Source organism: Lampetra planeri, unplaced genomic scaffold (assembly GCF_965212315.1).
Source record: "Lampetra planeri unplaced genomic scaffold, kcLamPlan1.2.h2 scaffold_153, whole genome shotgun sequence".
In the NCBI taxonomy this organism is placed as follows: Eukaryota; Metazoa; Chordata; class Hyperoartia; order Petromyzontiformes; family Petromyzontidae; genus Lampetra; species Lampetra planeri.
The window spans coordinates 146,682-170,655 of NW_027614254.1; the positions used below are offsets into that span (position 1 = coordinate 146,682).

Below are 23,974 nucleotides of genomic sequence, written 5' to 3' on the forward strand. Positions count from 1 at the left end.
GTTGAAGCGAGAGAATTAAAGCAAAGGCTTTCAGGCGAGGGCAGGAGGCGAGGCCCCGCGTGGCTAGGCCCCACGTTGTAATGTCCCAACCTGGACATGGATTCCCATACTCGCTGCGACTCAATTGACATCCCTACGAGAGAGAGGCTCTACCTGGGTAAACAACAACCACCACAACAACAACCACCATCACCACCACGATGAAAATCTCTCACCTCAGATTTCAACGGCAGCTTCTCGTTATGGCGGCAGCAGGATGTGACGTAAAATCCACTTCCGGGGTACAAGACACGCCCCCAACGAGCGGGGCTGGGTAACTGAATAACTTATTCGAGAATTTAAGTTTTCGTCAACTGCAGGAATGACTCAACTCGTTGTACACTCATTGGCTCTTTCGGTAAAGTCACGCGTCGAGGGATGATGGGGCGTGGGTGCTGAACCCGTCGCAATTAAAAAAGAACTCGCGACGGCTTTAACGAATATATTATGTTAATTTTATTTTTATTTAATTTCTTTACCGAAATAACCAATTCCTGCAGTCACCAAAGCTTAGATCCTAGATTATGTTAATGAGCCGCCAGTCACTGGGCGTAGCTTTGCCCAAATAAGGATTATACCGGAACAGATATTTGCGGTGACCAAGCAGAGGTGACATGACGTCACTAGCGAGGCGCACCGCCCCCCTGGAGTTTTACACCGATGAGGTAATGCTTAGTGGTGATGTCAGAGAACGGGATTCAGAGTTCAAGTTTTGTGTTTAGGGACAGTCCATAAATGACATCACGCGATTTTGGCTGATTTTTTAACCCCCCCTCGTCACACGGCGTCACAAAAAGTCAGACCCCCCTCAAATATGACGTCACAAAGCTCCCCCCCCCCCCCCAAAAAAAAATTAAAACATGCTTCAAATCGTTTTGAACGATTGTCATTGTAGTGCGTATTTAATGTGGCGCTGCACTCTGATGTTGTAGGAAAGAACATTTATTAAAAAGCCGTTGGAAAGGGGATGTCCATGAATGACGTCACGGACCTTGGGGGGGGTCAGACATTTGTGACGATTTGTGACGAGGGGGGGTGGGGGTTGAGAAATGTGACGTCACATCAAAATGGGCAACTTTAAATAAATAGACAACACGTTCTACTTAATTAAATAGACTTTTTAATGAAAGTTTTCTCCTACATCAGAGTGCAGCGCCACATTAAATAGCACTACAATGATAGTTTAAAGCGATTTGAAGCATGTTTTATATTATTTGGGGTGAGCAGAGCTGTGTGACGTCATATTTCAGGGGGGTTTGACTTTTTGTGACGCCGTGTGACGAGGGGGGGGGGAGGTAAAAAATCGTCCAAAATCGCGTGACGTCATTTATGGACGGCCCCCATAACCAGTGGAGATTTTTTTTAACCGGTCCTGAGCCGCCCCTACATCGACTCAGCCTCAAATGCGTACCCGGTGCAGTGTGCGAACATCGCCACTCGCTAACAGCACTTGCCCCAATAGTCTGTGAAGGATATACCGGGGGAATCTTTGTCTTTGTATGTACACACAGACGTGGCCAATTACACAGATTAAAGGTCTCTACACAAGTTGCAGTGAAAGTTCACAAATTCACGTGTCTGGTTTATTGTTTGGTTACAATTATTCAAAACTCGTAAATTACAGGGCGTTTCAGAAGGGTGGACCGCATTTGCTTTGAAATTGGGTGTTATGTCATTTCTGTACGATTCCAATCATTTTCCATTTAAAGCTTTCGTGACTGAGGGATTCATCTTCTTGGTTCTTTCGTTAAAGTCACGTAGAAGGGAAATCATGAAAATAAAACAATAAAATAATTATCACGTTTCGGCCACAACACAAGCAGCCATCCTCATGTGACAGACCTGCTTGCACTGTGGCCGAAACGTCGTGATTAGTTTATTGTTTTATTTTTATTATTTCCCTTCTACGTGACTTTAACGAAAGAACCAATAAGATGATTCCAATCATTTTTACACGCTTCTATTTAACTCACTTCGTCCGTTGTATCCTCAAAAACGAAATATTGTAACTCAAAAATTTCACACTTCCCAATGCGCTATCGACTGCAAACTTGGTATAGCTATGTCATACTGATGACAACACGATATTATATCATAAAAAAATCCAAAATATTTATTTTTAAACTTTTTACACGCTTTTATTTAACTTAGTGTTGTATCCAAAAGTCTTGTAACTCAATTTCAACCGTATTCCCAATCTTAAACAACTACGCTGGTTTGGTCGTCTGCGTGCGTATCTGGACGTTAATTTATTTACGGACCCGCCCAAACAGCTCGCTCTGATTCGATGAAAATAAAACAGCCGGCAAAAAGCCACAGCTCACTTTGATTCGATAAAAATAAATAATTAACACGCCCGGAAGAGAGCGATAGCATAGGTTTGGCAAGGTCTGCGCCGCAGTGCTGCAGTGCACTGTGGGCGCAGACCCTGCGCTGTGTGAGTGTGGTGTGTATGCAAGTGTGCGAATGGTAGTTACGCTATTACGTTTATTTATGTACAAAATGGGTGCTGCGTGCTGCGATTAGTGGAGTCCCCAAACAACTTTACCTTACGAGTAGGCAGGGGTCGCTATACAGTGATTCTTCGCGGACTGAGCTGACAGCTTCACCTGCCGGGACCACGGAAAGTTGCGTAGCGCCCCCTACAGTTTCGCCCATGGGTCAATACCCCCATGGGGCAACCCAGCTGACTGTTTGATGGGTACAATGGGTACTATCCGGCTTATTACCATTATTATGTATTGACGTTGATCACGTCTCCATGGACGGCTTGCTGTCTACTTCGGTTGTGTAATTCAGATGTTGTGCATGCTGCTGCTGGTAAGGGCATGTGTTGCATAATATGCAGCATGTGTCCGCGTATCATGTTTGGCACGGATGCAGTTGGCGTTACTGTACATTTATCATGTTTTGGAGTGCCAATCCCATGCACTTTGAAATTGAATAAACTGTCAAAAAAGGTTTCAGCCCGGCCCCCGCCGCTGTCACTCTCTGGCCGTTGCACAAGCCATATCGGAATTTGCGACATGCTAAAACAATGAGTACAGTGCGACACCACCCGGGTAACTCCCGGGATCAAAATGGCCATTGGAAAGTGATCGCTTTATTGAGATGATTATGGTACTACCACAGGGTATTGTGAACGGTTCAGGAGGAGGAGAGGTCTGGATTTCTAAGTCTCACAGTACCGGTAAGAAGCGCCGGGTGGGGGATGCCCTCCACTGGGGTACAAATTCTGTCATTATTAGTATACGATCATGCAATGTTTCTATCTGCAAGCTGTCATAACTGAAACGATCCCCGTTATTGTGACCCACACCTCTGATACCATATGTGAGGAACCCAAAAATCTGATGCATGCGTAAAACACCCACAATGGAAATACGTAAACGTAAGCACACCAACAACATACATTTTAATATAAGAAAAAAATAGGTGGCCCCATAGCGCATCTGTCTGTGTGTGTACATACAGACGGAGGATGCAGGGGCCAACCTGTGTGCGATCAGAACGGTGCAATTGCTGACCAATGTCACTGTGGATGGCGCACACGCTGACGCACACCGGAGCTGTGTCTTTGCGATGCAAGGGCATGGTGGATGGTGGAGCGCATATGGTTGGTGCGTTACGAATAAAATAAAACAAACCGCTGGAAGCAGCCATGCGAGCAGGCTACCTTGAGAGCGATTGCGAATGGGTTGCGTGTCTGGAAGAAGCCTCGCTCTTTCAGATGCCGTACCAGCTTCGTCAACTCTTCGCTACGATTCTGCTGTATTCCATGCCAGCAGATACGAAGGCTCTCTGGGATAAATTCTACGACGATTTGGCTCGCGATTACGAGTACCAGTACCGCCAGCTGACCAACAAAGAAATGGTAAATTTTCTTGGTTCTTTCGGTAAAGTCACGTAGAAGGGAAGTAATAAAATAATAAAAATAAAACATAATAAAATAATTCTCACGACGTTTTGGCCACAACGCAAGCAGCCGTCCTCAGGTGAAAACCAGGTCTGTCGAGGCGACAGCGTCTGAATGAAACAGCACAGGTGCTTGGACCATATATATAAGCTGGGTTGGAAGGGGGGAAAGGGCGCCTTGACAAAAAAATTTGCATATCAAGAAGAATTTAGCATATTTATTGGAAATGCAGGTATGTGATTAGTACTACTTATGCCCGTGCATTATGCATGATTAGCAGCATCAAAGGGAGGGGATATGGGAAATGCAGGTATGTTATTAGTACTACTTATGCCCGTGCATTATGCAGGATTATCAGCATCAAAGGGAGGGGATATGGGAAATGCAGGTATGTGAATAGTACTACTTATACCCGTGCATTATGCAGGATTAGCAGCATCAAAGAAAATAAAAGAAATGGTAAAGTTCAAGACCCTTCACAGCCTCCACGAGTTCCTCACGGCAGGTGGGATGGCTCTGTCGGACTTTGACGACCTCCCGCAACTTTCCGGGTACCCACACTTGGTCTTGGACTCGCTGCTTGAGAACAACCATATCCGCCGCGAATTGGACACGAAGGACTTCCCATTTCGACTTCGGCGCAAACAGTTCCCCATTGTCCCATCCTTCGCGATGACCATCAACAAGGCGCAAGGGCAAACTGTTCACAACCTGGGATTATATCTACCAACGCCATGCTTCTCGCACGGCCAACTGTACGTGCCACTATCGCGAGTCACGGCAAGATCCAACATCAAGGCGCTTATTGAGGGACCTGACGACGAGGAGGAAGACGGAATGTACACGAATAATATCGTGTATCGCGAGATATTTCAATAAGTTGCATTCTATATTTGAATAAGTTGCATTATTGAATATTGTCGATTGAGCGTCTCATTAAAATACATATAACCTCACAAAAATAAACATAAAACAATCACCAAAATTAGTCTATTGTGTCCAGCCACTTTCAACTCCCCACCAACCAAGTATGTACACACCGCCCGCGAAGCGGGCAGCGACTGCTAGTGTCGTATCGAATGCAAAATTCGTATAGGTGTGTCATACTGATGACAATACTATATTTTATCATTAAAAAAAATTTTTTAACAAACTTTTTTACGGCTTTAATTGTCCACGCTCAACTGACGTTGCCTGTAAATCACCACGGTCCCTGATGTCACGGCAAGCCTCGGGGAGCCACGCCCAGGGGCGGGGCATGTGGAAGGAGGGGAGGGGCGATGAGGGGAGGGGCGATGAGGGAAGGGGCAGCTCGGAGAGTACACTCAATGTCTGTTGTTGTTGTATCATCAAATATTGTAACTCAATTGTAACCCACTTCCCAATGTGGTATCGACTGCAAACTTGGTATACTTGTGTCATACTGATGACAATACTATAATCTATCATAAAAAAAAAAATTTTAAACAATCCTTTTTACATGTTATGTTTCGGCTTGGGTCTAATTGTTCACGGGAAACTGACGTTGGCTGTAATTGACCACGGTCGCTTATGTTACGGCAAGCCTCAGGGCCACTTCCTGGAGTCGTGGAGTTCTTCCATTACTAGTACATTTCATAAAAGCGCGTATTAAAATACGTTTTTTTTCTTAATTACTTATTTATAGTCAAAATCGCAAAATTTGCGGAGCTTCGCTGCAAGTACAGGGAGAGACAAGGGGTGAGGCAGCGACGCGCTCAGCCTCCCCTCTGATCGCGCAACCCCTCAGACACTGGATAGAACGCGGGCAGTAAGGGCGTGCCTGTTACTATCTCAGCATGTCACCAATGGAATGTTTGTAGACCCCTTCATTACATGTCCTCGCCTTCCATAGTCCGGGTAACTTAGTTCAAGTACAGTAGAACCTCTGGTCACGACCATAATTCGTTCCATAACTTTGGTCGCAACCCGATTTGGTCGTGACTCGAACCTAATTTCCCCATTGGATTGTATGTTAATACGATTAATCCGTTCCAGACTCCTACGAACTGTATATTTTTAAAAATATTTTTAAGTACAAAAATAGTTAACTATGCCATAGAATTCAGTGTAATAGTAAACTAAATGTAAAAACATTGCATAACACTGAGAAAACCTTGAACAACAGAAAACTGACAAGGTTTAGAATCGTTCAACAAGATTACTGTTTCGTCTGCTACATCAGTAGGTCGATTCTGAGAGAGAGCATATTCGTATGAGCAATTTATGTTTCTATTGAAAGTAAGTTAACAGTAATATTTGGGTACAGTATTGTTTTTGGAAGCATTCACCGTAATATCGTATGAACGTTTACTTCACCGCATCATCGTATGAATGATGCGAGAAGAGATTAACGGGTTCTTATGTTAGCGATTTACGTACTCAGCGCTTTCGCTCTCTAAATTATGGCTTGAATGAGGGAGGAGGGGTATGACTACACTTACAAAATGTATATCTTACTAGGAATTTTATATAGCAAAAGATATATACTTAACTGCTACGCTTTGTGTAATTCAACAACAAAAATGGCGCGGAAGGGGAAATCGGCCGCGGCCATGTTTGATCGCCACCCGAGTATGTGTTCGTGACCAGATTAAAAAACTGTTGTAAATGTTTTGGTCGAAACCCAATTTGGTCGTGGTCAGAAGCGTTCGTGACCAGAGGTTCTACTGTATGTGTATAAAGATACGTAGGCTCGCTGGTCTCGTCATCAAACTGCAATGAAAAAGCAACAGGGGAGGCAGCTATCACATCTGCCTGCAGACACGCCCCCGGTGCCTCCCCAGACACTGATCTCACCCCATGTCACTGGCTCCCATCCATCGCGTTCAGTGTTAATTACCGAGGCTCACAAAGCCAGACTCAGGCTCCCATAGGCTTCAGTGTTAATTACCGAGGCTCACAAAGCCAGACTAAGGTTCCCATAGGGTTCAGTGTTAATCACTGAGGCTCAGAGCCAGACTAAGCCTCCCATAGGCTTCAGTGTGAATCACTGAGGCTCACAGACCCAGACGAAGGCTCCCATAGGGTTCAGTGTGAATCACCGAGGCTCCTGGTGAGATATCTACCCAACCCACAGATCCACCAAGACTGGCCGCTCTTACCCTGTAGGTTGAACCTAGGATTTCCATGTTCTACTTCACATTATTTTCATTAAAGGCCTGTGACAAAGGTGCATCTATTGGGAGCGACATCGTCTCAAGCTTACACATCTACCGGGTCTCCATTTGACTTTGTATTGCCTAGGAAGTCCACCCACACCTCCACTTCCACAAACTGCTGTGAGTTGCCTCGCTCTGCCTCACAGTCAGAATTCCCCTCCTGCTTCACGTTGCCTCCATTGATGTGAAGGTCCCATTTTGGAGTCGAATCTTCATCTTCACATTTCACCTTCACTTCTTCGCTCTTCACCGTCACCTCTTCACATTTCACAATCACCTCTTCAAATTCCGCCTTGATACCTTTAAAAGTGCCCAAGCTGGGATTTTCTTCCGGTACTTGTTTCATGAGGGATGGGATCCTTATGGCACTTTGAATTTCACAAGCTGATTTCAGACTCCACTCCATGTGGATCTTCTGATGCTTCTGTGTTCTCTGGTGTTCTTTAAGACGTTGTGACAGTGCAAATGCCTTCCCGCACGGAGTGCACCTGAAGGGTTTCTCTCCTGTGTGTGTTCTCTGATGTTTTCGATAATTTGATGGATCTGCAAACGCCATTCCACACACACTGCACTTGAAGGGTTTCTCTCCTGTGTGTGTTCTCTGGTGTGTTGCAAGAATAGATGACTGTGAAAATGCCTTCCCACACACACTGCACTTAAAGGGTTTCTCTCCTGTGTGTGTTCTCTGGTGTGTTGCAAGAATAGATGACTGTGAAAATGCCTTCCCACACACACTGCACTTAAAGGGTTTCTCTCCCGTGTGTGTTCTCTGGTGTCTTTGAAGAGATGATGAATCTGCAAACGCCATCTCACACAGAGTGCACTTGAAGGGCTTCTCTCCCGTGTGTTTTCTCCGGTGTCTTTGAAGAGTAGATGATTCTGCAAACACCATCTCACACAGAGTGCGCTTGAAGGGTTTCTCTCCTGTGTGTGTTCTCTGATGTTTTCGATAATTTGATGGATCTGCAAACGCCATTCCACACACACTGCACTTGAAGGGTTTCTCTCCTGTGTGTGTTCTCTGGTGTTGTGCAAGATGTTGTGACTGTAAAAATGCCTTCCCACACACACTGCACTTGAAGGGTTTCTCTCCTGTGTGTGTTCTCCGGTGTGTTGCAAGATCAGATGACTGTGAAAATGCCTTCCTACACACACTGCACTTAAAGGGTTTCTCTCCTGTGTGTGTTCTCTGGTGTGTTGCAAGAATAGATGACTGTGAAAATGCCTTCCCACACACACTGCATTTAAAGGGTTTCTCTCCCGTGTGTGTTCTCTGGTGTCTTTGAAGAGATGATGAATCTGCAAACGCCATCTCACACAGAGTGCACGTGAAGGGCTTCTCTCCCGTGTGTTTTCTCCGGTGTCTTTGAAGAGTAGATGATTCTGCAAACGCCATCTCACACAGAGTGCGCTTGAAGGGTTTCTCTCCTGTGTGTGTTCTCTGATGTTTTCGATAATTTGATGGATCTGCAAACGCCATTCCACACACACTGCACTTGAAGGGTTTCTCTCCTGTGTGTGTTCTCTGGTGTTGTGCAAGATGTTGTGACTGTAAAAATGCCTTCCCACACACACTGCACTTGAAGGGTTTCTCTCCTGTGTGTGTTCTCCGGTGTGTTGCAAGATCAGATGACTGTGAAAATGCCTTCCCACACACACTGCACTTAAAGGGTTTCTCTCCTGTGTGTGTTCTCTGGTGTGTTGCAAGAATAGATGACTGTGAAAATGCCTTCCCACACACACTGCACTTAAAGGGTTTCTCTCCCGTGTGTGTTCTCTGGTGTCTTTGAAGAGATGATGAATCTGCAAACGCCATCTCACACAGAGTGCACTTGAAGGGCTTCTCTCGCGTGTGTTTTCTCTGGTGTCTTTGAAGAGTAGATGATTCTGCAAACGCCATCTCACACAGAGTGCGCTTGAAGGGTTTCTCTCCCGTGTGTTTTTTCTGGTGCTGTGTCAAACTTCCAGTCCGATCTGTGCTGTATGCACGCTGGTCCCATTGTTGCCTTGCCGTACCGAGCCGCGCTGACTGCCTGTGCTCCATCAGACCAATTCTGCAGAGGAAGCAACAGCTGCAGACAGAAAATACCATCTACACATCAGTATCGAGGCACAGAGGAATGAATATACGCATATATATGTACACAATCTTGATTTGAAGCTTTCATGACTGCAGGAATCCATACTCTTTGGTTCTTTCGGTAAAGTCACGTAGGTATAAATAAAATGAAATCACGACGTTTCGAACGCAACACAAGCGTTCGTCTTCGGGTGAAAATCGCGATAGCCGAGATGTCTGCTGTGATTTATTTTAATACACGCTTTCATTTAACTCACTCTGTCTGTTGTTGTTGTCATTGTTGTCGTTGTTGTATCCTCAAATCTTGTAACTCCATTTAAACCCAATTTCCAATGTGGTATCGACTGCAAACTTGGTATACTTATGCCATACTGATGACAATGCTATATTCTATCATTAAAAATATTTTTTTTAAACAATCTTTTTTACATGTTATGTCTCGGCTTGGGTCTAATTGTCCACGGTAAACTGACGTTGGCTATAATTGAGCACGGTCGCTTATGTTACGGCAAGCCTCGGGGCCACTCCCTGGAGTCGTGGAGTTCTTCCATTACTAGTACATTTCAAAATAGCGTGTTTAAAAAAATATTACTTATTTTATTTCTACCTACGTGACTTTACCGAAAGAACCAAAGAGTATATATAAACAGTCACACATGACTAACACGTCTATACGTATTCATATATTCATGACAGAGTAAAAAAGTTTCCCAAATTCATCACACGGGCTGTTATGGCGCACTATGAGAGGGCAAATGGTCATACACATTCCTGGAAGCCCTCGTATCTTCAAAATGAATGTTAACCCAAAACTCCAAGCACACAATTTTGGCTGTCTGGCTACGAAATGAATATTTATGAGAGCTAAATTCAGCTGACATGGCAAAGGGTGTTGAAAATACTACTACTTGTGTTATGCATAAATTCATGTTCAATCGCAACTTAGAGGTGTGAAGCCAGGCTCAGATTTCCTTGAATGCTGGGATGAACAGATCTAACGTCAGCTGCATGTGTGCTGTGTCAACTTCCTGACTGCTGCCATTATCATAAAGAGTTCCAGATGAAAACAAAAAAGAAACCATTGTTTTCATATAACCTCCGTGTTAGAGTTAATAGACTTTACTGCAAACACAAACTTGACACTGCCACACACTGCCGTGTTAAACAGGTGGTGGCGTGTCCAGAACCATGCCTGGCCACACACCTTCATCTGCTCAGTATTAATGTTTCAGTTTCATTTGTTAGGTCTTAGCTTTACTTCATGGCTTCGCCCGAGACTTGGATTCTTGTCTTTAAAGAATCCATGGCCTCCGCGGAGGGTGGGGGGTGCGTGACGTCAGCAGACGCTGCCGCATGCGGGTGACATCACAGACGTGACGTCACCGTTCACTTGCCGTGCAAAATATATCCATTATTGCGCCCCCCCCCCCCCAAAATGCAAAAGTAAATTTTTATACTTTTTGCATTGTGTACAATCTGGAAGCTACCCACATGCCAAATTTAAAGTTTGTTGCATGTCGGAACGTATGCTAAACATTTAGAACAGACACATTCACAAATTTCCCTTTTATATACAGATAACCCCGTGAGCCATGCGGCTCTTGACTCGGGGGCAACTGCAACAAACAAAAACATGAACAAGAAACATCTTAAAGTGACTACACGCAATAGAGAAATCCAGGAAAAAACAGCAGAAAAAACACCGTATTTCAACGCTGTGTGCAAAAATCCCAGTGGGATGCAAGTCAAACAATAACAACTATAAGACAACTTAGATTAAAGGTATCAGTCTAACTCTGTACTACCACAAACAAACATGGCTAAACCAAAACGTTTTCAATGCTTACTCACTCCACCAAATAATTGAGGATCAAATCAACATAACCGAGTTTGCGTGTCTCCCTCTCTCTCCGTGGTGGCGTGGATTTTCCTCCGGATGCAACTCCACATTTAAGAGTGAACATCAGCACGCGTTTAGAGCCTTTGACCGATAGTCATTTCCACACGTTGACAAAGCCCACCTTTGTTGTGTGGGCAGGTCGCTTCTGAAAACAAGAGCGGACGCTTTTCGCACGAAACGTCGTGATTTATTTTATTTTCTGACCTACGTGACTCTACCGAAAGAACCAAAGAGTATGGATTCCTGCACTCACGAAAGCTTCAAATCATAAGAGCGGTACAGCAGCTCAAGCGGGCTTGGCCTGGTTACATTTCCTGCAGTCACGAAAGCTCCAAATCTCTCATTGCCATGCTCATTTCTCTATCCACCCCCGTCTCTCTCTGCCCCCCTCTCTCTCTATTTGAGGCCTCGACACAGAGGTGTTGTTTGTGTGTGCCTATGTGTGTGTCTCTCTCTGTGTTATCTCTGTGTGTTTGTCTCTCTCTCTCTGTGCCTATGTGTGTCTCTCTGTGTGCCTATGTGTATGTCTCGCTCTGTGTGCCTTTGTGTGTGTGTCTATGTGTGTCTCTGTCTCTTTGTTATCTCTCTGTGAGCCTATGTGTGTGTCTCTATCTCTCATTGTCTCTCTCTGTGTGTCTATGTGTGTGTCTCTGTGTCTTTGTGTTATCTCTCTGTGTGTGTATCTCTCTGTAATGCCTATGTGTGTGTCTCTCTGTCTCATCTCTCTCTGCTTATGTGTGTCTCTCTCTGTGTGTCTGTATCTCTCTCTGCTTGTGTGTCTGTGTGTCTCCGTGTCTGTGTTTAGTTCTCTCAAATTTAGCAATCTTTGGAAGAACGTTAATCAACCAGGTGGGGTGTTGACTGTAATGTTAGCCGACTCGCTGTGTTGTGTTGTATTGCATTGCAAAGAACCAAAAAATATAGTTCTAAGTTTACAAGCTTTGTTTTCTCATTCATTTGTACCTGATGGTGATTGCTCGTGTCGCAAAGGAAACGTCGTATGCTATTACTTAATTAATGTTTTCTTTCTACGTGACTTTACCGAAAGAACCAAATAGTATGGATCCCTGCACTCACGAAGCTCCAGATCAAGTTTAAACGAGATAATTCTTTGTTTTTTTCGGTAAAGTCACGTAGGTAAAACAATAAAATGAAACAACGACTAAATTAAATTAGTTTTTTTTATTTTGTTAAAAATATTTTTGATTAAAAATAAAATATTATGAATAAACAACTAAAATAAATGAAACTAAATAGTTTTTTCATTTTTTACCAAACTAAATTTGTATTTAAAAAATATTATGAAAAAACTACTAAAATTTGAAAAAACAACTAAATTAAATTGGTTGTTTCTTCATTTATTGTATGTCTGCTGCCCTCACGAAAGCTTCCAGATCAAGTTGAAGCGAGAGAATTCAAGCAAAGGCCTTCAGGCGAGGGCAGGAGGCGAGGCCCCGCGTGGATAGGCCCCACGTTGTAATGTCCCAACCTGGACATGGATTCCCATACTCGCTGCGACTCAATTGACATCCCTACGAGAGAAAGGCTCTACCTGGGTAAACCACAACAACCACAACCACAACAACCACCACCACGATGAAAATCTCTCACCTCAGATTTCAACGGCAGCTTCTCGTTATGGCGGCAGCAGGATGTGACGTAAAATCCACTTCCGGGGTACAAGACACGCCCCCAACGAGCGGGGCTGGGTAACTGAATAACTTATTCGAGAATTGAAGCTTTCGTCAACTGCAGGAATGACTCAACTCGTTGTACACTCATTGGCTCTTTCGGTAAAGTCACGCGTCGAGGGATGATGGGGCGTGGGTGCTGAACCCGTCGCAATAAAAAACAAACTCGCGACGGCTTTTAACGAATATATTATTGTTAATTTTATTTCATTTCTTTACCGAAATAACCAATGAGCAATTCCTGCAGTCACCAAAGCTGAGATCCTAGATTATGTTAATGAGCCGAGGGTCACTGGGCGTAGCTTTGCCCAAATAAGGATTGTACCGGAACAGAGATTGGCGGTGATCAAGAAGGGGTGACATGACGTCACTAGTGAGGCGCACCGCCCCCCGTGGCATTTCACGCCGATGAGGTAATGCTTAGTGGTGACGTCAGAGAGCGGGGTCAGAGTTCAAGTTTTGCGTACAGGGGCCGTTCATAAATGACGTCACGCGATTGTGGACGATTTTTGATCCCCCCCTCGTCACACTGCGTCACAAAAAGTGAGACCCCCCTCAAATATGACGTCACAAAGCTCTGCCCCCCCCCCCCCCCCCCGTAAAAAAAAAACTACCTTCAAATCGCTTTAAACTATTGTCATTGTAGTGTGTATTTAATGTGGCGCTGCACTCTGATGTTGTAGGAGAGAACATTTATTAAAAAGGAGGCTTTGGAAAGGGCCTGTCCATAAATGACGTGACGCACCTATGGGGGGGGGGGGGTCAGATATTTGTGACGATGTGTGACGAGGGGGGGTGGGGGTTGAGAAATGTGACATGACATCAAAATGCGCAACTTTAAATTAATATAGACAACACGTTATACTTATAATTGGTTTTTTACCCTTCTATCTGGCAACAAAACTGACACCTTTTTAGAAGGAGTCATGTTTGCATAGACCACAATACCTGCAGTCATAATGAAAACAAAAATATAACCCTGATAATGTGCAGTCCTTGAAGTTGATTGGTCCACACCCGAGACAGCTTTCCTTGGTTTTTTAACCTTCTATCTGGCAACAAGAAGGGTAAAACCAATTATCATATTTTTACCGGCAAATGAGTTTCCAACGGTGTAAATGCTTACCCCGAGCTCTCATACTCTGATGGTGCATTGTCTTTGAGTTGTGCGCCTTTTGGCGTCATCTGGTCCAACCCATGTGAGACTAGGCTCAAAGGAAAGCTGTCTCGGGTGTGGACCAATCAACTTCAAGAACAGTGCATACATTATCAGTTATGTTTTTTGTTTGCATTATGACTGCAGGTATTGTGGTCTATGCAAACATGACTCCTTGTAAAAAGGTGTCAGTTTTGTTGCCAGATAGAAGGGTAAAAAACAATTATCGTATTTTTACTGGCAAATGAGGTTCCAATGACGTTCTACTTAATTAAAGACTTTTTAATAAAAGTTTTCTCCTACAACATCAGAGTGCAGCGCCACATTAAATACGCACGACAATGACGATAGTTTAAAGCGATTTGAAGCATGTTTTATATTATTTGGGGGGGCAGAGCTTTGTGACGTCATATTTGAGGGAGGTTTGACTTTCAGTGACGCCGTGTGACGCGGGTGGGGGGGTCAAAACTCGTCCAAAATCGCGTGACGTCATTTATGGACGGCCTCCATAACCAGTGGCGATTTTTTTTAACCGGTCCTGAGCCGCCCCTACATCGACTCAGCCTCAAATGCGTACCCGGTGCAGTGTGCGAACATCGCCACCCGCTAACAGCACTTGCCCCAATAGTCTGTGAAGGCTATACCGGGGGGGGGGATCTTTGTCTTTGTATGTACACACACACGTGGCCGATTACACAGATTACAGGTCTCGACACACGTTGCAGTGAAAGTTCACAAATTCACGTGTCTGGTTTATTGTGTTTGGTTACAATTATTCAAAACTCGTAAATTACAGGGCGCTTCAGGGTGGACAGCATCTGCTTTGAAATTGGGTGTTATGTCATTTCTGTACGATTCCAATCATTTTCGATTTAAAGCGTTCGTGACTGCAGGGATTCATCTTCTTGGTTCTTTCGGTAAAGTCACATAGAAGGGAAATAATAAAATAAGAAAAATTTAACATAAAATAAAATTCTCACGACGTTTCGGCCACAACGCAAGCAGCCGTCCTCAGGTGACAGACCTGCTTGCGTTGTGGCCGAAACGTCGTGAGAATTATTTTATTTTTATTATTTCCCTTCTACGTGACTTTACCGAAAGGACCAAGTAGATGATTGCAATCATTTTTAAATCCTTTATATTAAGTTCACTTGCTTGCTTGCTTGCGCGCTTACGACCGTGCAAATCTTTCGGTCGTTTTTTAACCCACTTCCCGTGATCCAATCGAGCTGACATTTTGCACACAGACTCGTTGTGCGTGACAATTTATTTTCGTGAAATTCTTTTTCCAAAATGTTCCACTTTTTAGGAAAAATTTTTTTCACTAACACAATGAACAAGATGGCGACAGCGCCGCAGCTGGCTGCAGTCCCGGATCGCTCTCACAGTTTATCAACCGTAACCACACCTCGTACCTTACCGACGTCCTTCTTCAGTTACCACCGTTCTTCTTACTTTCATCTTCCATTACATTTTTCATATAATTTATTTTGTTTCATTATTTTCACTATTACTTTGGCGTCGTCCGAGTTTTGGGTGGCGGCTGATCCCTGCACCCAACCCGCCCGCCTCCGTGTTCACTGCACACGCCTCGCGGCGCTACAACAGCCGTCAAATGCCGTTTACTGCAGTGTCACACAACTCGCCTTAACTGCCGCATCGCACAGCTGTTGGGCAGTGCGAGTAAACGAGGCCTGTTGCTTCGATTCACGAAGCTGGAGGACGCTGGCTGTATTGTTCATGCGGCGCGGCTTAACATCCGCCCCGGGTACGGTTTCTACCAGCAACGTCCTCACAAGGCACCTCTTCCGGTACCATCAGCGACTGTGAGCTTGGCGTGCCCCAGCATCGCCAGCAAGTGCGAGATCTACGTGCTCCGTCCAATGTTCACCACCATCAGCGAGTGGGAACGCGAAGCAGACTGTCATCTCCTCAACACGAGAGAGTTGGCTTGCCTGCTGCCCAGCACCACCAGTGAATGGGAGTTCTGCGAGGTACGTCCATCCTGCTGCATCACCTGCGAGCTGGAGCACAGCGCGTGGTCAGCTAATCCACTGGACTTCGTGTTCTTCTGGCTGCTCCATTGTACGCCCCGCCTGCGTGGTTCTGTACGCCCGTGTACACGCTCAATGAGTGTTTACACGGGCGTGTTTGCATCCGCTACGTACGGGGAAGTGCTTGCTGACAGCGTGGAGCTTGGACAACGACACCTCGACTTGCTGCTCAGGGCAGCAGAGCCGCTGATTGGAGTCCACCCGAATCCAGGCCCCTTCATCAGCACCATCGTTGCAGCACGGGCTGATATAATAGGGCTACGACATGCACCATCTCTTCATCATCTGCACCTGCAACCCGCGCTCCTGAGGACGCTCTCTGTCCTTGGGCTTCTCCGAGGCCAACGTCGGAGACTGCATCGGCACCGTGGTTGCAGAGGTGGTAGGGGCCGCCATTCACAGGTCGACCTCGACCCAGCCAACTCCTCTATTCCCTCGACGCCTCACCTGCACGAATCTTCACATCTACCTTCACACATCCGCCTCGGCCTACTCAACGCACGCTCCATCACCAATAAATCAGCCCTGATTCACGACAGCATCTCGGACCACCACATCGACCTTTTGCTCATCACTGAGACCTGGTGCAGGCAAGACTCCCCGCCAGCCATCTCTCTGGAAGTTGCGCCCCCAGGATACAAGGTTCTACATAAACCTCGCGCAACTACCAGCGGGGTGGTGGCTTAGCGGTCGTTTACAATGCTCACTTGAAAATTAAAGAGCTCTATCTACCAATGGCTCAGGCCACATTCGAGGTCCAGTCCGTATCCCTTACTACTAACGAGTGCTTTTCCATCATTTCCATCTATCGCCCTCCAGATGGCAGCATCAACACCTTCTTAAATGAGCTTTCGGAACTCCTATATCTGATTCCTAACCCATCTCACAGGCTCGTGCTTACAGGTGACTTCAATTGCCCCGGCAATACCCCAGCCTCCATCGATAGTCACCTTGAGTCAACTTTGGCCTGCCATAACCTGGTCATCACAAACTCAGGCCCCACCAGAGCTTCGTCAACAAACGTTGAGAGCATGCTCGACCTGGTTCTGGAACCTAACCAGCACCGACGCATCACTGCACTGGGAGTTTTCCAAACTGGTTACTCCGACCACCGCCTCATACTTTCTTCCCTCCAATTTCCGAATCCAATTACCATCAAATTCACCCGCAACTTGCGTAATTTTAAGGGTATCAAATTTTCTGCTTTTCGTCACCTCCTTGCAAACTCGCTTTCAATGTTATCCCCATCATCGGATCCAACCGTCTGCGCTCTCCAACTAGAAGCTGACATGAGGGCGGCGCTGGACAAACTAGCTCCATTAAAATCACGAACCGCTAGGCAGTCTTCTCACGACACTCACTGGCTCTCAAGAGATGCCATCATTGCTAAGCGAACCAGGAGGCGCCTTGAACGTATCGCATCCCGCAGTGGTCTACCTGCTGATCGACTTTCTTACAGAGTCGCCTGCAGGAAAACTAACAAACTGATCCTTGTCTCACGTTCCTCCCACATTGAGAAACGCATCAAAAAAGCAACCGGAAAACCGCGCATTCTATGGAAAACCCTCAAAGATCTTCTCCATCCTGGTAGCACTATGGTCCCTCACCTTAGCGATCCCCTTGCCTCACTGAAACTTGCCACCTCTTTTAATACTTACTTCAACAACAAGCTAATCGCCGTTGCAAACTCGTGCACGTCTACTGACACATTGCACCATTGTACCCCGCTCATGGTACCTAAAATTGTAAGCACTAACCCAGACACTCTTCTAACTATGCTAAAGCCGGTGTCTACAAAATACGTTTTCTCTTGAATTGTATCACTTCATTTGAAGTCATCTCCACTCGACGTGCTCCCAGGTTCCTTGTTCAAGCAATGTGCTCCGGAACTCGCCATCATGATCAGGAACATCGCAAATGCCTCCTCTTCGGGGTGTTTTCCGTCCAACCTCAAATCTGGCCTGGTTTCTCCCTTGTTAAAGAAACCAAGTCCGGATGACCCATCTAGTTATCGTCCCATCACTAACCTCTCGAACCTCTCTAAACTAATTGAACGACTAGCCCTCGCCCAGCTAAAACCACACGTCACCTCCTCCGCAAACTACTGCTGCTTCCAGTCAGCTTACCGTCAAAACTATTCCACAGAAACAGCACTCACTAGAGTGCTCGATGACATTTTAACGATCATTGATTCTGGCTCAACTGTTGCACTTGTAAGTCTGGACATTTCGTCAGCCTTTGACACCATCAACCATTCGCTCCTTACTTCCCTCCTGAAATCCGACTTCGGTATATGCGGCTCAGCACTCAAGTGAATAGTTTCATACCTTTATGACCGGCAATCTTCAGTCAGGGTGGGCATGTCCACATCGCCTGAAACAACAGCATGATGTGGGGATCCCCAGGGCTCTGTTCTAGGTCCCCTGCTCTTCACAGCCTACACTTCCCCGATCGGCCGGCTCATCGCAAGCTTCGGTGTTAAGCATCACTCATACGCGGATGACACGATTCTATTCACCGCCATCGATTCTAGCAATGCATCTGGATTCGAGAGGCTCTCGGAATGTACCACCGCCGTGCAACAATGGTTCACTGCACACAACCTAGCCCTTAATCCGAAAAAGTCAGTGGCCATCATGTTAGGTACCAAGCAACGTCTCAATTCAGCAGCACTCCCCACACACATACACATGTTTGGTCACAGCATCAAGTTCACCGACCACTTCAGCTACCTCGGTGTCATCCTAGATTCAACTTTATCCTTTGACCGTCAAACCAACCATATCATCAGCTTATGTAACTTTCACCTGAAGGCTCTCAGACACATACGTCCTCTCATCTCTACTGAAATTGCCAACACTTTGGCATGTTGCATAGTTGGGTCTCGCCTTGACTATTGTAACTCCGTCCTAGTCCGGACCTCCGCTGGCAACCTAAAGAAACTCCAAAGACTACAAAATAACCTAGCACGCGTCGTCATTGCCCACACTCATCCCCGTCTCGACTCACTAGCTTGTCTCCGTGCTCTCAACTGGCTCCCCATCGCCAGTAGGGTCATATACAAGACCGCCTGCCTCTGCCAAAATGCCTTCATATCCGCCTGCCCGCCGTACCTTTCTTCATTATTGACAACTTGCAGCTCAGCACACGGCAGATGCCTGCGCAGCGCGACTCATGACCTCCTCTTGATACCAAGATCCAGGATGGTCATGTCTATGCGCCGCTTCTCGGTGGCAGCCCCAACAGTCTGGAACGATATCCCTCTGCACATTCGCAGCATCACCTCAATCGCCTCCTTCAAGAGACACTTAAAAACTCACCTCTACAATCATGCTTTTGAGCGACTCTGAGCTTGGCTCCGCGCCTCTGAGTTGCAGCCACTATGTCTGCAAATTTGCGCGCGTTACAAATTGAACTATTATTATTATATATTTTTCCTAAACATAGAAAATTATTCAAGAAAACAAAAATGTACAATATAAACAATCATACAAAAACTGAAAACGTTATAATGCTTATATACGACTTTCCTTATATTTAATTTAAAATACCAATGTGATAAAAATGAAACTCTTACTCAAGAAAAACAGAAATGAATAATAAAATAAAACCGATGCCACGCATATAAAGGATTTATAGTGAAAAACTTTGTTTTTACGGGTTAATTTTTTACACGCTTCTATTTAACTCACTTCGTCTGTTGTATCGTCAAAAACAAAATCTTGTAACTCAAATTTTACACACTTCCCAATGTGCTATGGACTGCAAACTTGGTATAGCTAGCTATGTCATACTGATGACAACACGATATTATATCATTAAAAAAATCTAAAACATATATTTTTTTTTACATTTTACACGCTTTTATTTAACTTACTGTATGTGTTGTATCCAAAAATCTTGTAACTCAATTTCAACCGTATTCCCAATGTATCGAATGCAAACGTCGTATAGGTGTGTCATACTGATGACAATATTCTATCATTAAAAAACAAATATTTTTAAACAATCTTTTTTAACGGCTTTAATTGTCCCCGCTCAACTGACGTTGCCTGTAAATCACCATGGTCCCTTACGTCACGGCAAGCCTCGGGGAGACACGCCCAGGGGCGGGGCATGTGGAAGGAGGGGAGTTACGATGGGGGAAGGGGGCAGCTCGGACAGTACATTTCATTAAACAGAGCCAGATGAAGGCTCCAATAGGGTTCAGTGTGAATCACCGAGGCTCCTGGTGAGATATCTACCCAACCAACAGATCCACCAAGACTGGCCGCTCTTACCCTGCAGGTTGAACCTAAGATTTCAATGTTCTACTTCACATTATTTTCATTAAAGGCTTGTGACAAAGGTGCATCTATTGGGAGCGACATACTCTCAAGCTTACACATCTACCGGGTCTCCATTTGACTTTATATTGTCTAGGAAGTCCACCCACACCTCCACTTCCACAAACTTATGTGAGTTGCCTCCCTCTACATCACAGTCAGAATTCCCCTCCTGCTTCACGTTGCCTCCATCGATGTGAAGGTCCCATTTTGGAGTCGAATCTTCAGCTTCACATTTTACCTTCACTTCTTCGCTCTTCACCGTCACCTCTTCACATTTCACAATCACCTCTTCAAATTCCGCCTTGATACCTTTAAAAGTGCCCAAGCTGGGATTTTCTTCCGGTACTTGTTTCATGAGGGATGGGCTCCTTACAGCACTTTGACTTTCACAAGCTGATTTCAGACTCCACTCCTTGTAGATTTTCTGATGCTTCTGTGTTCTCTGGTGTTCTTGAAGACCTTGTAACCGTGCAAACGCCTTCCCGCACAGAGTGCACTTGAAGGGTTTCAATCCTGTGTGCTTTATCTGGTGTTTTGTAAGATCAGATGAATGTGAAAATGCCTTCCCACACACACTGCACTTGAAGGGTTTCTCTCTTGTGTGTGTTCTATGGTGTTTTGCATAATCCCACTGTGAAAATGCCTTTCCACACACACTGCACTTGAAGAGTTTCTGTCCTGTGTGTGCTCTCTGGTGTCGTGCAAGATTATGTGACTGTGAAAATGCCTTCCGACACACACTGCACTTCAAGAGTTTCTCTCCTGTGTGTGTTCTCTGGTGTATTGCAAGATCAGATGACTGTGAAAATGCCTTCCCACACACACTGCACTTGAAGGGTTTCTCTCCCGTGTGTTTTCTCTGGTGTCTTTGAAGAGTTGATGAATGTGCAAACGCCATCTCACACAGAGTGCACTTGAAGGGTTTTTCTCCCGTGTGTTTTTTCTGATGCCGTGTCAAACTTCCAGTCCGATCCATGCTGTATGCACGCTGGTCCCATTGTTGCCTTGCCGTACCGAGCCGCGCTGACTGCCTGTGCTCCATCAGACCAATTTTGCAGAGGAAGCGTCAGAGGAAGCGACAGCTGCAGACAGAAAATACCATCTACAAGTCAGTATCGAGGCACAGAAGAATGAATATACGCATATATGTACACAATCTTGATTTGAAGCTTTCATGACTGCATGAATACATACTCTATGGTTCTTTCGGTAAAGTCACGTAGGTAAAAATAACATAAATGACGATGTTTCGAATGCAACACAAGCGTTCGTCTTCGGGTGAAATCGCGATAGCTGAGATGTCTGCTGTGATTTATTTTAATACACGCTTTAATTTAACTCACTCTGTCTGTTGTTGTTGTCATTGTTGTATCCTCAAATCTTGTAACTCCATTTTAACCCACTTCCCAATGTGGTATCGACTGCAAACTTGGTATACTTATGCCATACTGATGACAATACTATATTCTATCATTAACATTTTCTTTAAAACAATATTTTTTACATGTTATGTTTCGGCTTGGGTCTAATTGTCCACGGTAAACTGACGTTGGCTGTAATTGACCACAGTCGCTTACGTTATGGCAAGCCTCGGGGCCACTTCCTGGAGTCGTGGAGTTCTTCCATTACTAGTACATTTCATTAAAGCGTGTTTTTAAAAGAGTTTTTAAAAATTTTACTTATTTTATTTCTACCTACGTGACTTTACCGAAAGAACCAAAGAGTAAATATAAATACAGTCACACATGACTAACACTTCTATACATATTCATATATTCATGATAGAGTTAAAAGTTTCCCAAATTCATCACACGGGCTGTTATGGCGCACTATGAGAGGGAAATGGTCATAAACATTCCTGGAAGCCCTCGTATCTTCAAAATGAATGTTAACCTAAAACTCCAAGCACACAATTTTGGCTGTCTGGCTACAAAATGAATATTCATAAGAGCTAAATTCAGCTGACATGGCAAAGGGTGTTGAAAATAATACTACTTGTGTTATGCATAAATTCATGTTTAATTGCAAATTATAGGTGTGAAGCCAGGCTTAGATTTCCTTGAATGCTGGGATGAACAGATCTAACGTCAGCTGAATGAGTGCTGTCAACTTCCTGACTGCTTCCATTCTCATAAAGAGTTCCAGATAAAAACAAAAACCATAAACCATGCTTTTGATATAACCTCCGTGTTCAATAGAATTAATAGACTTTACTGCAAACACAAACTTGACACTGCCACACACTGCCGTGTTAAACAGGTGGTGGCGTGTCCAGAACCATGCCTGGCCCCACACCTTCATCTGCTCAGTATTAATGTTTCAGTTTCATTTATTAGGTACAAGCTTTACTACCTGGCTTCGTCCGAGACTTGGATTCTTGTCTTGAATGAATCCACGGCCAACGCGGAGGGTGGGAGATGCGTGACGTCAGCATGCACACTGCGTGAGGTCACCACTCAGTTGCCATGCTAAATATATCCATTATTGCGCACACTCCCCAAAAAATGCAAAAGTAAATCTTTATACTTTTTGCATTGTGTACAGTCTGGAAGGTACCCACATGCCAAATTTCAAGTTTGTTGCATGTCAGAAAGTATGCTAAACATTTCGAACAGACACACAATCACAAATTTCCCTTTTATATATAGATAACCCCGTGAGCCATGCGGCTCTTGACTCGGGGGCAAACGCAACAAACAAAAACGTGAACAAGAAACATCTTAAAGTGACTACAAGCAACAGAAAAATCCAGGAAAAAACAGCAGAAAAAACACCGTATTTCAACGCCGTGTGCAAAAATCCCCGTGGGATTGCAAGTCAACAAAAACAACCATAGGACAATTTAGATTAAAGTTATCAGGCTAACTGTGTACTACAAAAAACAAACATAGCTAAACCAAAAAGTTTTCAATGCTTCCTCACTCCACCAAATAATTCAGGATCAAATCAACATGGCTGAGTTTGCGAGTCTCCCTCTCTCTCTGTGGTGGCGTGGATTTTCCTCCAGATCGCCCTCCACATTCAAGAGTGAATATCAGCACGCGTTTAGAGCCTTTGACCGATAGTCATTTCCAAACGTTGACAAAGCCCACCTTTGTTGTGTGGGCAGGTCGCTTCTGAAAACAAGAGCGGGCGCTTGTGTTGCGCCCGAAACGTCGTGATTTATTTTATTTTCTGACCTACGTGACTCTACCGAAAGAACCAAAGAGTATGGATTCCTGCACTCACGAAAGCTTCAAATCATAAGAGCGGTATAGCAGCTCAAGCGGGCTTGGCCGGGTTACATAAAATAAAAACCGAAAGTGTCCTCGTGTTGTAGTATTTCCTGCAGTGACGAAAGCTCCAAATCTCTAATTGCCATGCTCATTTCTCTACGCCCCCCCTCTCTCTCAGCCCCCTTCTCTCGCTATTTAAGGCCTCAACACAGGTGTTGTTTCTGTGTGTGCCTATGTGTGTGTCTGTGTGTCTCTGTGTCTGTGTTATCTCTCTCTCTGCTAGTGTATGTGTCTGTGTGTCTCCGTGTCTAGTTCTCTCTCTCAAATGTATCAATCTTTGGAAGAACGTAAATAAACCAGGTGGGGAGTTGACTGTTATCTTAGCCGACTCTCTGTGTTGTATTGCATTGTAGTTC

General features: G+C 44.9%; 1 protein-coding gene across 10 annotated transcripts in view; it reads right to left on the reverse strand.

Annotated features, from left to right (window-relative positions):
* LOC144739495 (uncharacterized) overlaps positions 1-23,974 on the reverse strand; it is a 45,749-nt gene that overhangs the window by 20,271 nt on the left and 1,504 nt on the right. For 2 of the 10 annotated variants that reach the window (XM_078622445.1, XM_078622442.1), the window contains exon 1: positions 216-298. The exons of 3 other annotated variants lie outside the window; for them this stretch is intronic. Coding sequence is in view for 2 of the 7 variants with exons in the window: in XM_078622439.1 (XP_078478565.1) it covers positions 7,178-9,178 (2,001 nt within the window). In the remaining 5 variants the exon portion in view is untranslated. Of the gene's footprint in view, positions 1-215; positions 826-1,594; positions 9,207-10,472; positions 10,598-12,725; positions 12,940-23,974 lie in introns of those variants that run through there. 5 more of the 10 variants (XM_078622447.1, XM_078622439.1, XR_013589443.1 and 2 more) reach the window with 5 other exon arrangements.